This window comes from Epinephelus fuscoguttatus, linkage group LG3, assembly GCF_011397635.1.
Source record: "Epinephelus fuscoguttatus linkage group LG3, E.fuscoguttatus.final_Chr_v1".
In the NCBI taxonomy this organism is placed as follows: domain Eukaryota; kingdom Metazoa; phylum Chordata; class Actinopteri; order Perciformes; family Serranidae; genus Epinephelus; species Epinephelus fuscoguttatus.
This window is the reverse complement of record NC_064754.1, coordinates 38514242-38531666: the sequence shown is the minus strand read 5'-3', so window position 1 is coordinate 38531666 and position 17425 is coordinate 38514242. Positions and strand designations below refer to the sequence as shown.

General features: G+C 39.8%; 1 protein-coding gene across 3 annotated transcripts in view; it reads left to right on the top strand.

The window, feature by feature from the left end:
- The first annotated feature begins 1853 nt into the window (after window positions 1-1853).
- Window positions 1854-17425, top strand: part of mast1a (microtubule associated serine/threonine kinase 1a) — a 98368-nt gene continuing 82796 nt past the window's right edge. The window contains exons 1-2 of one of the 3 annotated variants that reach the window (XM_049572587.1): window positions 1854-3037; window positions 16069-16097. In XM_049572587.1, coding sequence (XP_049428544.1) covers window positions 2999-3037; window positions 16069-16097 — 68 coding nt within the window. In that variant the 5' untranslated portion in view covers window positions 1854-2998. Of the gene's footprint in view, window positions 3038-16065; window positions 16098-17425 lie in introns of all 3 variants that reach the window. The other 2 variants (XM_049572586.1, XM_049572588.1) reach the window with 2 other exon arrangements.

Genomic DNA, 17425 nt, shown 5'->3' with positions numbered 1-17425 from the left:
TGTAGTGTTACAGTGGCTGGAAACTAGAAAGGTGCAATACAAGGGCAGGTCTGGGTCCATAAATCAAGAAAATCGTCCTCATATCAATCAGTAATAAAAGTAAATGTTAATTGCTGCTTTAATCTTGATATAGTAAATTTTCTACAACCCCGATTCCAGAAACATTTGGATGTTATGTAAAACATGTTTAATGCTTCATAAGTATTTGGGAATTAATAACAGTAATTGTTATTTTGAAAGTAAAATTCTCTCCTGTTCTTGCTTGATATACAACTTCAGTTTCTCAGCAGTCTGGGGTTTCCGCTGTTGTACTTTGCACTTAATAATGCACCGCACATTTTCAATGGGAGACAGGTCTGGACTGCAGAAACCAGTCTAGTACCCACACTCTTTTGCTACGAAGCCACAGGAGCAGAATGTGGCTTTGCATTGTCTTGCTGAAATAAGCAGGGGCATCCCTAAAAAAGAAATCGTCTAAATGGCAGCATATGTTGCTCCAAAACCTGTATATACCTTTCAACATTCATGGTGCCTTCATAGATGTGCAAGTTACCTGCTTTTTACATGTACAAATCTTTTTTTAATTGCCAACAGGTGAACAGGTAGTAAAGTAACTTAAAAACTGAGACTTTCCGTGCTTTTCTCAGTTGCCTATAACAACCTGTGGACTGACTTCTATGTAAAGGACTTGGGACAAATTTTCTGGGAAAATCTAAAGGATGCGGGCCTTGTCTCTCCTCTGCTCCACTACATCACTAACACTGTGCAACACCAGCTGACATTAGCTAAAAAATGGAGTTTGCATCAACAAATAACCAGCATTCAACACAACACAAAGTCCACACATGTTGTGATTCCATTACACTCATTTTGCAGTGGCGGCCCAGCAGAGACAGACCTTTACTTAGTGCCCTGTAGCAACTTGAATTCCGCCAGAGCTAGGCTGAGCGTGGGGTGTCTGATCCAGGACCAGCCTGAGTCCTCGCCAGATCAGGAAACTTTCTGTTGCTGCCATTACACAGGGTAGGCCCGGCGCTGCTGCTTGCAGACAGCAAGCTCATTAGTATCATGGAGCCAATGGTCCAGATGAAATATAGGAACATTGCAGATAGTCACGTTATTCTAAATAGGATGTCATTTTTTTCCCAGCATTTTATCTGCATGATGCTGGTCAGGAATGGTCTTGTGTTTGTCACTGTTTTGGGTGATGCCCAACTGCTACAGAGTGCGAGTGCAGACACCAGGATATTGGCTGAAGTTCACCTAATGGCCTCAGAGAGAGGTGGTGTCACTGATAACAAGGATTTGCTGAAAGTTACATACAGAACCTTGGATTAAAAACGTGACAAAGATTGATACAAAACTCACAAAGAAATCCAATATAGGAATCAGTAAATGGGACAGATGAGGAATCTGCCCTCATACAAGGGCTGTAGCTAACGATTCTTTTCATTAGCAGTGAATTTGCCGGGGTTTTTTTCATGAAATCGATGAATTTTTCTCTACGAAATGACAAAAAATTGTGAAAAATGCTAATTGAAGATATTCAATTTACTATTTGACAAGACAAATTGAAGCAGCACAATCCTGCCATTTGAGAAGCTGGAGAAATGCACAATTTCTTTTGCTTGAAAAATTACTAAATTGATAAATTGATTATCAAAACCGTTTTTCAAAAATGTTTTCATATTTAAGAAATGTATGATAGTTTTGATTGTTTTTGGGGGGTGATAATACAACTGACTTGAAAACTTGTAGGCTATATGAAAAATACACGTCCACAGCTGACGCAAGGCTCCGGTCGCTGAAGGGTTAAACGTCATTGATAGTAGGAAGTGGGTGGTAAGAGCTGTGGATGGAGCGAAGCCTGTGTAGCGACCACAGATCGTTTTTCGCGAGAAAATCAATGTTCCACCAGAGAAGAACAGAGTGAACACATCGTGTATCTGTGAGGAGAGGAGAAAACGGACAGATTTGTTTACTGGAGGACGAAAACGTGAAGTGATCAACCTGCTTTCTGTTCCGATGTGTGTGTGTGTGTGTGTGTGTGTGTGTGTGCATCGTTCAACAGAGGGACGTATAGAGTCGCTACAGATTCTCATTGATATCGCCTTTTTTAATGCACAGGAGCTCTGACAGCGCGTGGATGCGTCATGTAATCGAGATTTGTAGTTGTGCAATACTGTGCAATATGCATGCAAAGAACTCAATGTACATGCTTGCACTGATGCCTTCTCAGCACACAGGCTGTGTTTGAATGTGCTCTGGCTGTCTGTGGAACATGTAGTGGATTTCTGCAGCTTGTTGACCGACGGAGGATCGTTGTGATAGAGGCATTTTAAAGGATGACAGTAGTTGACTCGGTTGATCTTGGCTGTGAGTGCTGCACTTGTTTTTGTGTTTGAACTGTGATTCGCTCTAGATGTTCAGGAGGTGAAAGATGACTGCAAACGTGTTAGGTTTATGTGGTCTGTGGTGTGATAAGCTTCGCTCTGACAGTCTGGGCTGTTCGGGGGGTTCCTTCTCTGTCTCCCAGCTGGACTTCAGTTCATGCAGAGCACGCTGATCCCACCGTGCAGCCTCTCGCTTATTCAGCAGTTCCCACTACAGAGCAGCCTAGTCAGTAGTGTCTGACAGTCTGTGCCAGCAAAGGATGTGGGCTGGGGTCGAGCTCAGGAGCGGCACTTTTTATACACTTTGGTCATATTTGATAGTGTAGTTTTTTTTTACTGTAACGCGGGAGGATCGCTCATTTCCTGTTATTTGCCACACTGACTATAAGAGCACCAATCAACCCTCAGATAACTGGCGGATATCATCTGCTTCTCGCTGGTAAATGATGCTAAAAGCAGCCGACACTCCACCAAGCGTTTCGGTTTAGTAGTAAATTCACTCTCACCGAAAGCCACGCGAGAGTGGGGCTTCTCCTCGCCCCCGTCACCTGGAAACCACAGGAGCCCACGAGACCCTCCCACAGGTGTGAACCCGGACTCGCGCCATGGATGATTCTGGGATCATCCGAAGACGGAGGCTGCAGGTGAGGACTTTGTCACTCATTTGTTACCATATGAGGATTATATAATTAAAAAAAATATTGTATGAATTCTGTCTAACATTTGCCACATGTCTTTTTAAGTGTTTTTCACAGTTACCAAAACACACAGGCACATTTAGTTTTTTTAAAGGAGATTAACAGTCTTAAAAGGTGACACATAGTGGTTATTTGTCCACACATACATGTAAGAGATGTAAAAAAGAGCTTGTGTTATCAGTTGTTCTTTACATTAACGTATTTAACGTATTTAGCCCATGTATGCTTTGAAAGAAAGGAGGTATAGGCCCATGACTTGAGTTCAAAAAATAGTGTCTGTGTGGAGTTTGCACCTGGCTGTAAAGACATGGAAGATGTAGAGACAGTTGATTTTGTAGACTGCACAAAACAGCAGCATTTCAGATAGGAGTGGGTGACATGGAAACCCCTCTATCACAGCCATTGTATCTTGCAATATACTATACATCAGCATGTACATTGATGGGGCAGCTGCGGATCAAGAGGTAGAGCTGGTCATCCAGTAATTGGAAGATTGACGGCTCAATCTCCAGCTCCTCCAATCTGCATGTTGAAGTATCCTTGGCCAAGACACTGAACCCCAAATTGCATGTGAATGTGTAAAATGAGGGCGGCACGGTGCTGTGGTGGTTAGCACTCTCGCCTCACAGCAAGAGGGTTGCCGGTCCGATCCTGGGCATGGGAGCCCTTCTGTGTGGAGTTTGCATGTTCTCCCCGTGTCAGCGTGGGTTCTCCCCGGGCACTCCGGCTTCCTCCCACAGTCCAAAGACATGCAGATTGGGGACTAGGTTAATTGATAACTCTAAATTGTCCATAGGTGTGAATGTGAGCGTGAATGGTTGTTTGTCTCTATGTGTCAGCCCTGCGATAGTCTGGTGACCTGTCCAGGGTGTACCCTGCCTCTCGCCCGATGTCAGTTGGGATAGGCTCCAGCCACCCCCGCGACCCTCAAGAGGATGAAGTGGTTAGAAGATGAATGAATGAATGAATGAATGTGTAAAATGAGCAGCTGAGTAGTGGTGCACTTTGTATGGTGGCTTTGGCCACCAGCATATGAATGGATGAATGTGACAAGTAGCGTAAAAGCGCTTGTGTGGTCGGAAGACCAGAAAGGCACTATACAAGTCCGGGTCCATTTAGCATACACAATATAGTGACATTTCTTGAAAATCAAGTGAGAGGCTGTTTATGGATTTTAAAAAATTACTAGTTTGGCAGAGAAAATACCAGACAAATCATTACAGATCCTCACATTTAAACAGTCTGGCTTACTGATTTGACACATTATCCAGAATGACCCAATGCAACCAGAGATATTAAAGAGATAGTTACCCTCATATAAACAGTATAAATGTTTGACAGTAGACAAACTTTAACATGTTGTCCCGATAACTTGTATGAAAGGCAGCATCAATAAGTGCAGTGGGTGACAGTTTCCTGACAGTTTTAGATTCACAGTAATATGTGTGCATGTGTAATAACCAGTCATATTTCGAGTCTAGGCTGCCTAAAGAAACCTAGTTGAAGTAGATTATTCTGTTAAATTTGCATGATGTAGGCTAGTCACTTAGCCCATATCTTGTGCGTTATGACAGATACGGGAAGGCACTGGTGAAAGCTTCCTTCGAGGCTCTCCTCTGTGGGTGCTTACGTGAAATTAATCAAGTGAGGCAGGCAAAGCTTACTATGCAGGGCCATTGTCTGCCAGTCTTTCTCTGCTTCCTGGTGAATTAATTTACAGTGAAAGTACTCTGCTGCACATTGTGCCAAGATATTCTGCTCTAGATGATTGCTCATCATTTATAAAATATAGACAAGCAACACTGGAAGATTTCCTGCACAAGTGTTGTTGTTCAGTTGGTGGAACGTAGCAGTAGCACTGCCAGTCTCAGAGTTTCTACTCCTACAGGTGTGGGGCTCCTGCTGTAAGGCCTGGTGGATTACAGCAGACACCAAATTAAAGATGTAATGATAAATACCTGTCTTTGATGGAGTTAGTTTAGGGACCACTGAATTTAAGGAATACAAGACTATCTGCAACCTCTACCACCAGCTCTGTCATTGTTAACCATACTTATTAAACTGTTTGTTGAAGATTTCCACTTAACCAGCGTTTGAATTACACAGGGCTTTTGGGGGGGGGGGGGGGCATTTTTGCCATGCGGGGGAAGGGAGGGTACATAGCCTACACATGGACATGCAAACATGAATGCGCCCGTCTACGTGAAAAAATTTACAATAGAATTCAATACATTTCAGTTCATACAGAGAATATTTAGCCTGGGACAACAATGAAAAATTAATAAGAAAAATGATTCACCATTGCAGTTTTTTTTAAATCACTCTCGGTGGTGATGGAAACATTTTCTCAGGAGTTAATTGTGGCTGAAATTTAAACATGGATATCAAAACCTTTAGTGGAAACTGAGAGCAGGACCCGCCTGGAATGGTTACAAGACACAGTTTGATGCTACCATGAAGGTTTGAATGTAATACATACACAGAGACACAACAAGACAGAAACACACACACACTGAGCCAAGATGGACTTTGTATCCAACTAACAGCAGCCCACAGACACATAAAACACATATTCACTTACAAGGAGATTACTGGTGAGTCAAACTTTTGATTTTAGTCTGAGTGCATGTTAATGTGTGTGTGTGTGTGTGTGTGTGTGTGTGTGTCCATCCATTCTGTTGACTGTACTGTGGCTACGCCAGGCATCTTGTGTGTGTGTGTGTGTTTGTGCATAACGTTCATGCCTATATGTACATATCAAATCGACTCCCACCCCTTGCCCCTACTCTCCATTTCCATTGAAGTGGTCGATATCCATATCTCAGACAGAGGAGGTCTAAATGCTGAGGATGTGGCGCAGTTGTCAGGCCCATTAGCAGGACTAATGGTGGCCTAACAGCCCTGTGTGCCCTCAGGGAGGAAGACCAACCACCAGCAGAAGCAGGACGGGCTGAAACGTCCTGAGGCCGCCAGGAGGAGAAGGGGGGGTGTGGGGGTGGGGACATAGACCTGAGGCAGGCAGCAGCTGTGGGCTACAGTAGACCCCATTTAAGTGGCTATTACAATATCTGGATCCCTTTACTGCCTGGATCTACTTTCACTCTGGAGAGAGAGAGGAGGGAGGAAGAGAGAGGATTGTGTGTGTGGGGGTGTATAGCATGTTTGTTCTTCACACAGATCACTTGTTCATTAATGAAAAGAATTTGGGCTAAAACTAGGTGGGTTCAGCAGAGTATCATTCAGTTTGCTCAGTACTGAAAACAACTGGTTTCAATCACGTCTTTCTCGTTCATAAATTTAACAGAAAACCACCAGACCTGTCAAATGCATCATTTGATGTCTTAACACAAAGAGAAACTTTTCCTGGTTAAAACTGACAAAATTCTGATTTTAAAATAGGCAATATTTGACAAAACAAACCAAATGAAAAATGATATAAAACTAAAAGTCTCATCTGAAGCATCTGTTATCAACTTCTCTGAACCTGACAGTGAAAAGACCAGAAACAATACTTTTGACATTTTTGAGTTAAAAATGGACTATATAATCAAAATTATGTATCTCTTAAGTTTATTTTTTAAAGAATTGTGAAGATATTTATCAAGACAGACATTATACAACTGAAAACTAAACGTGTCAGTACATTCTGGCGGACAAACAATGTAGAGGGGACACTGTTTCTAAATGTTCTTTAATGTATCTCTTTTTTTTGTGGCATTTTTTGCTGATTTTTTAATTAGTTACCAAAAGCTAAGATGGCACCTGTTCAGTGTAATAGAGTTGCTCGCCTGGCAGGTACACCAAAAAAAGTTTCTACCTTACGGGTATGCGGCCCACGGAATATGCGCAGTAGTGTCATTCCTGCTGCCCCTGCTCGCAATTCCACAGTAGACTTTACATTGTAATGGCATCCAGGATTTTTAAATAGCTTTTCATGGCACGAGGAAAGTTTTACAGATATAAAATGTGCATGGATCCAAAACAAAACATAGAAAGAGTCATAACTGACCTTGTTTGCAGTTGGAGGTTTCTTGTCAGCAGTTTTACAGATGTCTTCTTTATACTGGTGGTGTATAGCTACAATGCTTGTTGGGCCACAGGGGATTTTTTTGCTGCAATACCACAAGTGGCCACTGAAAAAAAAATTGTAATCACTCGTCACTCAATAACAATGTCATCTGATTCCTCCTTTGCTTCTGTCATGATTATGATGGCCTCTAGAGGATGTTGTCCTTCAATGTTTTTTTGGGTGCACTTGCTGAAACAATAGCTGATGTTGTTCTTCTTGGAAGGACTCGGCTTTTTTCACGGCCCCCTGCAGTCACTTGTACCCTGATTGATTCATCCTGCCATCATCCTTAAGCCACAAAGTCTTCTTGCTTTCTCCGTCTTTCTTGATTGTCTCCCTCACGTCCACAATAACCTTTCCCTTAATTTATTTATCACTTAGTTCTCCTTCACCTTGATCACCTCCGTCATCCAACCATCTTTCTGTCCACGTCTCCCCATTTCTCACCTCCCTCCTTACTTTCATTCTCTCATCCTGGCAGCTCCACATGGCACAATGGGAAAACCATTTTGAGGGTGTGACATTCGGCTTGGGGGTTGTCAGTGTCATTATAGAGTAAATAAATAACATTACAATACAGTTTAGCATATGTTCTTGGCCACTTACATCCCCCCTTCACACAGACCTTACTTGCACATTACTAGATCCTATTTACTGTACAGAGCCAAAACATTTAAATCAATCACAGAATAGAGTGCTCCAAGGATGACATTTTTCTGTAAGCTGACATGAAAGTTAGCATTGCCCTGATTCCCTTGTCAAAAAGCCTATCAGATTTTTCCATTGGGAAAATCACTGGGACATGTACAAAATGGAAAAACTTACTGTCAGAGTTAGAAATCAAGTGCATATTTTTGAAGAGAGATGGGAAAAATGTTTGAGATATATAAAAGACAATGTTCCCAATGATCTTTGATTATATGACAGCTGAAGTATTGAGATTGATAGCATAGAAGTGCTTTCTTGTTTTATCATTCACATAAATATGTAGGTAACTATGTGTCCATGTTTGGGTACACATACATTCATGGGTGAGATCATGTATGTTGATATCTGTGTGTGCTTATAGTAAACCTAGTAGTTATATAATGTATCGTCTAACTTAAATTTGAATTTATGAGTTTGATTAACTACATCTTATGAAATAATGTATAAAGAAATTAGCTTTTGTTTTCTTTTTTAAATGTCTTAATTTATTATCAGTTTATTATTAGCACTTATTTTATTTGATATTGCTAATGCTTCTGTTTGTTTATGATTTATGTATGTATTGATGTATTTTCTTTTTTCTGTTTTCCCTTATCTCTTTCGTGCTCTACATATGTGAAATAATCCTCAAAATTGAAAAAAAAAAAAAATCCATTAGATTTTGGATTATTGCAAAAAAATAAGCTACGTGGCCAACAAACATTTTTGATGTCTTCATGTTTTGTTCAGGAAGATAATCTTTACAAATGAACACCACTTTTATACTTAAGCCTAAATGCAATGGCCAGAAGTAAAAAGCAAACATTAGGCTATGAATGAACAACACCACTGTCGCATGATTTAACGTGCTTGATGCATGATGACATTCTGTAGTCTCATTTAGCCTCTTGTTACAGTCTTGTTAACAGTCTTTCTTAAGATGAATAAAAACTTCAAAAAATTCTCGAGTGAGGTATTTACTGACACATTTTATGTTGTAGAACAAAACATGAAAGTCTCTTAAGCTCGTGTTTACCCCAGACCTTATTTCAGACATCCAACCAAAAACCCAGTCAAAAATCCATTGACTTAAAGACGAGGTAACTGGGAGTGGTAAAATGCTAACTCACTTCCAGGTTTTAGGACTCATTCCTGGGGCACTCTATAGTGGACTTTGTTGGATCGGGTCCCGATTTTGCCTCATGAAGATGACCCCAATGTCCTAAGCAGTTGTAGGTGTGTGTGGAGCGTACTTACACTTAACCCATACACTCACACACAAACAAACGCAAGTCATACGATGTGTGTCACCCCTCTCTGTTGTAGGAGTATGTTTAAATACACACACACACACACACACACACACACTAGCATAATTTGTCCAATATTTTGTTCTGGGCAGTGTGCCCATTTCCAATATGCTAAGCACAAGGGATAAGAGTGTGATCACTGCAGAAGATCCAGCTCTCTGTGCCAAGTCCTGTCACTCATTGCCATGCCCACCGCTTTGTTCTGCCTCACCACGTCCTTCTGATGTCAGTATTATTCAGAGAGGGTAGGTTTTGTACTGAGAGAGCAAAGTGTACATCAAAGCAACAGATCTGGGCCAGAATATATTTGGGAATCACTTCAAATATTTGAGCTACTTTAACTGGGCTTGAATTATCATGCCAGATGCCTATAAAGCACAAAACTCGAGTCCAACTTAATCCCCAAAACAGACAAAAATGGGCGGAGTAAGGCAAAAATTGCACTCATGAAAGTTTTAAACTAGATCCAGTGTAATAAGAAAGTAAAATAGCCTTAGAGTTGTTCAATTAGACATTACTTTAGACCTAGTCATAATGACCAGTGATCTCAAAGCTTTTACGTAAATCTATGAAACTGAAGAATACACAGTGTGACATTTGCCTCGCAATCTGCTGTCAGTTTTGGCAGTAGAAACAGAACAGAAGCCTCATGGCTCTGCCCAGAGCAGCAGCATATTAACATTTTTCTTTTCTTTGGTTTCCAGTTGGCCTTCAGTTTGTCCTCGGGTAAATATAAACCAAAAGGAAAAAAAAGGAAAAACCATAGGACACCCTCTCCTCCTTGAGTGGCCCTTTCACAATAAAATGTCGCAGTTGAATGAGAGTGTGAATAAATTGCAGTTACTTGAAGCACAGAGGTTGTATATAATTGTATGTGCAGACATCTGTGAGTCCTTCCATGCTTCATCATGTCTGCAAAACCACTTAATTTATGCCACTTAAGGATAAAATAATCGCTTTTTGCACCCTCATAGTGCAATTTTGTCACATAAGAACATTTTCTTACTCTTGATTTTTTTTAACCTTCAGTGAAACAGCAGAAATGTCAGACTTCCAGGGCACTTTCAGTAAACTGTTTGTTTATTTGGGTGTGTGTTGAGGGGTAGGTAGCTGGTTGAGGCATAATCGCACCTTTCTACCGTTTCCACCTATTTTCCCACAGGCGGTTATTGATGCTGTGTGTTGTTAGCGCTATGTGGTTTTATTTGTGTATGTGGTTGAAGAGTGAGGACACGTTGTGACAGTTGTGTAATCAGGAAGACAGGAAATGGATTTTAATGGTGAACAATCCCATGTAATGATCATCCAGGCCTGCAGTTACTGTTACATGGCTACCAAGTGACCTTCCTACAGTATATAATTCAGCAATACTAATATCACCAGCTTCACTTATCTGGCTTTTTATATGCCACCAACTGCAAAACCTTCTTTAGATAAAGTAGAAGTGTATGAATATAAATAATTAAATGTGGAATAAAAAGTGAGTCAGATAAAATATAAATGTGATTACACAGTTTATTTTAGGATTGTAGCCGTACTCTGAGGTATAAAAGTCACCAACATTTGAAAAACTGTCAAACAGTTGGCACCAGTGAGTAATAAATAAAACATCAATTTGCTTCATGAGGGATGTGCTCAAGGATTTATTGCAAGATCATTCTCTTTACTGATTAATGGAAGCCCAAAATTGGCCTCTTGTGAGAGATGAGACTTGGGCAACCCTATTTCATAGCGCAGAATCTGCATGAAACTATTTAAGATTTGGAATTGAGGAATGCTCTTTATTGTATGCCTCCAGGGACAACTGTGGCCAGAGGTATTATGTTTTTGGGTTGTCCTTCCGTCTTATTCTTGTGAACACAATATCTCAAGAACACCAAATTTGGCACAAACATCCATCTGGACTCTACAATGAACTGATTAGATGTTGGTGGTCAAAAGTCACTTTGACCCTAAAAAACATGTTTTTGGCCATAACTCAAGAATTCAGACACTATGACAAAATTTCACACAATATCTAGTAGGATAAAATAATGATGTGATGACATTTTATATGCAAAAGTTCAAAGGTCAGCTTCACTGTGACATCATAATGTTCTGCAAAAAAACATTTTTTCTGTCCATTTTTCAACACCATATCTCAGGAACAGAAGGGGAGACATTTGGTCAGATACTGAGTTGGTGACGCTAATCTTGGGTGTCCATCTTGAAACTGTGCTGACTGTATAGATTTCCTGTGCTGTTGGGTTAAAGATGTAACTGAATATGTAGCTTCTTTGCAAAAACATCCATACTTGAAGCATTGTCAACTGTTTTGGCTACATATGAATCTGGACAGACATGGATGTAAACTATAACTGCAACTTGACTGGTTTGTGGAGACATATAACTGCCTGGTGGTAATTCTAGTTTTGCTTTGTACCTAGTTGTGCATTACAGTTTCTTCCTGGCATGATATCAATAACACTCTGGGAAAAATACAGGAATTAATCTCCCTTTTTATCTGAAATGAACAGCTGTTTCAACCATGAGAAGATTGCTTTCAGTGTTATAGTAAAACATAATATCTTCCTAGAGATTTGGCTGCTATATTTGGATTACATTGACAAGTTGCTTATATAAAAATGTAAACTGTCCTCTGCACTCTTGTTGCATTCTGATCACTCATTTACCAAGTAACTGTATACTGTCTTAAAATATTGTTGATGTAGTGATGTGGATATCTAGGTATTGTCTTTGACTATACCTGAAGCAAAGTGGATATTACTGAGAGGTATCACAGGTGGTCATGGTCACTTGAAACTGAGAGATTGTTGGTCAAAGAAATGCCGGAGTAACCAGTAACATGGCAACAGCAAGTCTGTTGGACAGAGACAGTGAGAGGGAGCAGGTGTTGGGGTTTTATCCATTAGCCACCCTATCACCCCATACACACACACACACACACACACACACACACACACACACACACACACACACATTTAAGACTCCTGCGGGGCTCTCTATGAATCACCCTGGCCAAGCTCACTTCCTCTTGATGATGTAACTCATTAGCTGTCCCAGAAAGAGCTCACTATGATGGGTGATGTCACTCCCATTGAGAAAAAAACTAATCACTCTCCTCTAAACTGGGAAATGCTGCCAGCCCCATCACATAGGTGTGTTTTAATTGGTCGAAAGTATCTGTTTCCACTTTAATATACTCGTCTGTGCAAACCAGTGTGTTTGCCAAGTTTCATTAGTCCTTTACTCATGTGATTACTCTATTACTGCTGCACTTACACTGCACTTGTTTAATTGAGGGATGATTAGAATTATGATTTCATCAACATGCCTTTGGAAAACGGGTTCTTACTTATTAAAATGTGTTGTTGGCCCTTAATAGTTTTTTTCTTGACTTTTAATTAAGTGCAAGTATTACTGTGTCACAGTGCTGGAAAGTAAATCGGGCGAGTTTAGCTTGTTTTGAGATTGTTTGGAGATGAGAGCTCCAGCTGTCAAGTCATGTTTCATCAGTTCAGCTTTGGTTGGGTTTCCTAATGCTTGTTTACTTATGCAAAGACAAAGAGATAGACTGTGTGTGTGTGAGAGAGAGACAGAGATTTCAGGATTGCCCTTATCTAACAGGATGAAATTCTCCTCTGGAAAACAAGTTACAGTCTCTTATTTTTCTCTGAGGTTTGTGTTTATTTTCAGCCTCTGACCCTGGTGTGTTTTGTCACTTGGATTCCTTTCATTTCACAGACATGGCTCAGTGTCATTAAGCCTTCCCTGAGTGAAAAAAGATAAATGATAGTATCTTTTTAGCGGAGCCACTGGGCTGCAGAAAATAGCCTGATAAGCAGCGCAGGACAGGCTGACAATAGAAATTGACGGTAACCTGATCTTACCTTAGCCGAGTGTTAAATGGAATCAAATTGGGAATAGATGGGCAACAAGCACCAAACAGATTCCTCCCAGCAGATCCTAATCACATCAGAGCCCTTGCTGTCGTGTCCCAATGTCATAAATATAGCAGCAACATGTTTTAAATTGACTTTGGCTCCACTCAACCTGGTGGTTCCTGAAGCTCTGAAGTCTCTGAGCACTTAAGAGGTATCGGTTTTCAAACTCCTTTCCACTTACATGAGACATTAACAGAGAAATCATAAAACTGGCTATTGATGAATCCCATCCTACACGACTGTCTGAACAATTTTATTACCAGAAAGGTTGACTATAGTATTTGAAACACAGTTTTATATTTTCTAAACCACAGTGTTTTTGCAGAGTCCTGCTTTCTGTGTGGGATGCCACTATATGCTAATGATGGTGCAAAAGTTAAACTCTAATATGCATGATTATTAGTGGGCTCCAAGCAAAGTGGCAAATGATTTCACAGCAAAAGAATTAACCTCAGTGTCACGTCTATGATGAGGAGATGAATTGATACTTGGCATAATGCCATTTAAAAGGACAGGTGTCTTGACTGCTTTACTATTCAGCATGACCGAATGTGGTCCAACATGCTCTTGGCTCTTTTGTAGATAGATATGGCAAGGTTTGACGGTTTAGCAACAATTATCAGATTTATTATCAATTATCAATATCAGAATTGTACAAAACCCCAAAAGTCCCACAAGTCTTGTGAATGCAGGATAATTTAGTTGGTACCAAAAGATAATTAACTTGGTGACAACTTGTTGACACAAGACAGTCTTTAGGGTTTAAATGTAATCAGTTGCCACAAATGAAAATAATTAGGAGAAGTCTAAGGTCTAGTGCACTGGTTCCCAACCTGGGGGTCCTGACCCCCACTAGGGGTCCCCTAAACTTTGAGCAGGGTCCCTCTCAACTTTAAGGGGTGTAAGAAAACTTAAATAAATAAATAAATAAATAATACAGTAGTCCTACATTCCAGCATTTCATTCATGTCTGGGAAGAAAACTAAATTAAATTGTTATTTTTAAAATTTAAATTACTATTCAAGATATTCAAGATCTCACAGGAAAAGGGCACGGTGATGACCCGAACACAAGCTATAATCACAGAAAACACCACATTTAAAAAAAAAAAAAAAAAGCTTCTTGAGTATGTATGATCGTTAAAAAATGAGAAAAAAAATACACATAATACAGAGAATTCTATTAAAAGTTTTTTTCAGATAAAAGGAAAACTCATCTCTGATGCAGTATTCACAGGAACCATCTGCTCAAAATTCATCCGAATTGCTCCTTTTACTCAATCTTCCTGTAGGTAGGCATTATGTTATTGTTTTCACTGAATATATTATGGAATAGCCATATAATATGTCATTAAAGCAGGATTTATACTTGTGCGGCAGACCTTATGCCGTAGCTTACGCACATTGCCTACGCCTTTGTGAGCATTTATACTTGTGCAGTGGCATCTGTGTCACTCTGCAGTTACACCTCCAAAACACTGGTTGGCGACAGGGTTTATGTGAAGTGCTGTAAAGTTTAGTTGACTCAAAACACATATTAAACACAGCTTTATAGCCACAATTTCAAACACAAGTACCCAAATTGGCTTCTTTTTAACTCGCAGCATTTACAGACAAACACTTGTCTTTATCTGGACACATTTTCCCCACAAATACAACATGCTAACATTATTAGCACAAGCCTATGGCATTTTACATTGTAAAGATTAGCCTAGCGGCTTGCAGAGATTTCCTTTTCTCATATGAAACCAGGGACAACAGCAACATTTAACAAAGGTAACGGCACATAATTTGACTCCATTACAACTCACAGGTTCACCGACAAAACAACTGTCTTATACTAAGCATGTTTTCCAAACAATTACAACATGCTTATGTTTTTTGCACAAGCCTATGGCATTTCACATTGTATAAATTAGTCTAGCGAGGAGTGGAGATCAGGAGTCGTCAGTTTACTTAATGATAAGGAAAGGGTCCCTTAAGGAAAAGGGTTGGGAACCACTGCTCTAGTGTGTAGGCTTTTATGCCATCTAGCAGTAAGGTTACAGAGCTGAAACTTTACCCCTGTGCTAAGCGTTTAGGTGAAAGACACGAAAATGCGAATGGCCCTATTATGAGCCAATGTTTGATTTGTCCATTCTGGGCTGCTGTAAAACAACATGATGGACTCTCTGGAAAAGGACTCGATCCGTATGTAGATATAAACGGCTCATTGTAAGATTACAAAAGCACAATAATTCTTATTTTTAGAAACTAAAAAAAACCAAAGTTATGAATATTATATAGCATTTCTGCCAATAGATGCTCCTAAATCCTACATGCTGGACCTTTAAGGCTGGGGTTCCCAAGATGAATTACAATGGTCACAAGAGCGTTAAAGGAAAAGATAGATTTTTTTTAGGTTTATTTTTTTCTGACATTCCTGTAGTGTTTGCCTTTTTTGCATGTGGGTACGTGTCACTTATTAAAAAATTTATTTTATAATAACTCAAGAAATCCATTTATGCCGAGTACAAACAGACGTGGGGGGTGTATTACTCTAAGGTTTGACCTTGAATGAATTTGATTAATACACAGCCTGTCCATACAATAACAACAAAGTGCTTCATAAGAAAGCATAAAAACAACAGCAGTGAAATATATAAGGAGATGAAAATAGAAAACACATTTAAATTAAATAGATAAGAAAAAATTTTGTTTCACTGAATTCCTTGTTCTTCATCAAGTACTGCTCAGACATGTCAGTATAATAGGTTTAATTTGTTTGTTTTGAACTCAGCCTCATTATTATGCTTAATTGTATTTCTATAGCACAATCGAGGTGCATTGTAATCTTTTTTACACTTCTGTAAACAATGTGTTGTGCAGTAACAGATTGCATGATGTGTAAAACTGATCTAATCAGGCTAATTTATCTGCTCTCCCCCTCTTTTCTTTCTCTATCCTGCTTTCTCTTTCTCACCAGAAGGATCTACCTCTGCCGCGAAAAAGTAGCAGGTAAGTTCACATTTATGCACGTTTGTTTCTCTGTGTGTATGTTGTTGAGATACTGTGAGATTTTGTTGTGTTAGTCTTTGGGTTTCCATGGAATTTTTTAAAAAATTTGGTTGTTTTCCAGAGAGGGAAGGTGTGAGAATGTGATTAATTTTCTGGAAAACTGAGACAATATCAACATTTGGGGATTTTTCTACACAAAAAGGACTCAACAGTGCAATAACTTAATAGATCAGAGCACATTATGTATAGTTTTACTGCCTCTCTACATTGCATGGGTTCATGTTTTCTGAGCTAAAAGACAAACCAGGCAGGAAAAGCATCCTTTAGTGCCTGGAGCCTTTCCAGCTTTGTTAAAGGATGTCGTGGTGAAATGATGGTATTTTGCCTTCAGACTGCAGCATGTTCCAGCTCTGCGTGAGTCCTTTCACTCTCAGAGCGTCTCTGTCGGCCCAATCTGTTGCACCAGTGAGCTGTGCAATGAAAGTTCAGCAGCAGGAGAGCCGTGCTGTGACCTCAATGCCCTGCGTGGTTGTGGGAAGGCGAAGAGGTTGAGTAGGGAGAATAGAGCAGCACATGGTGTGTAACACAAATGAGTTAAGCCAACAAAATGTTAAGTGCAGTTAGTGAATGACTGACATGTTATCTGCTATTTTACAACATTAATACTTTATCAAAGGTATCATAATACAGTAATCACATGCCTGGTATGAACATTGAAAAGATAATTAGATTCTGAATTTGTCCCTCTTGTCCACACCAGCATCAAAGAGATCCCTCCTTTGAGTGATTTCAATGTAAGTGACAGTGACAAAACTCACAGCTCTTGTACTGTGGGAAAATGACTTCTAAAGTTTGTTGAAAGGCTTCAGCAGTCTAAAATGAATTTCCTCCCAACACAGTCTTTTCAGTACCAAATTCCCACTTAGTACTTCCATTCACAGTGTTTGGTTGATGAACTAAAGCAAAGGGTCGACAAATCTGGTCCTACAAAGACTGAAACTTTGGAAGATATCCTCTTGATTTGTCCAACGTGTGCTGAAGCTTCATTTTAGCTTTTGTTGAACTTTTACAGAGTAAAGAGTTTTGTCTTTTGTCATTTCCATTGAAATTGCTTTAAAAGGGGATCTCTTTGAGACTGATATGACTACGGGAAACAATTACAGCAGTAAAAAAAAATAAACCTCTTTATGTACATTTGGCCATGGGAGTATTGTTTTGGGACCAACCCTAACCTTAAAAATGTGAACCTATCCTTTAAAGCTGTGTTTCATGTGTACCCCTAGGGGTACTTTGGAGTACTGCAAGATATATGTGAGATTCTTTAAAGA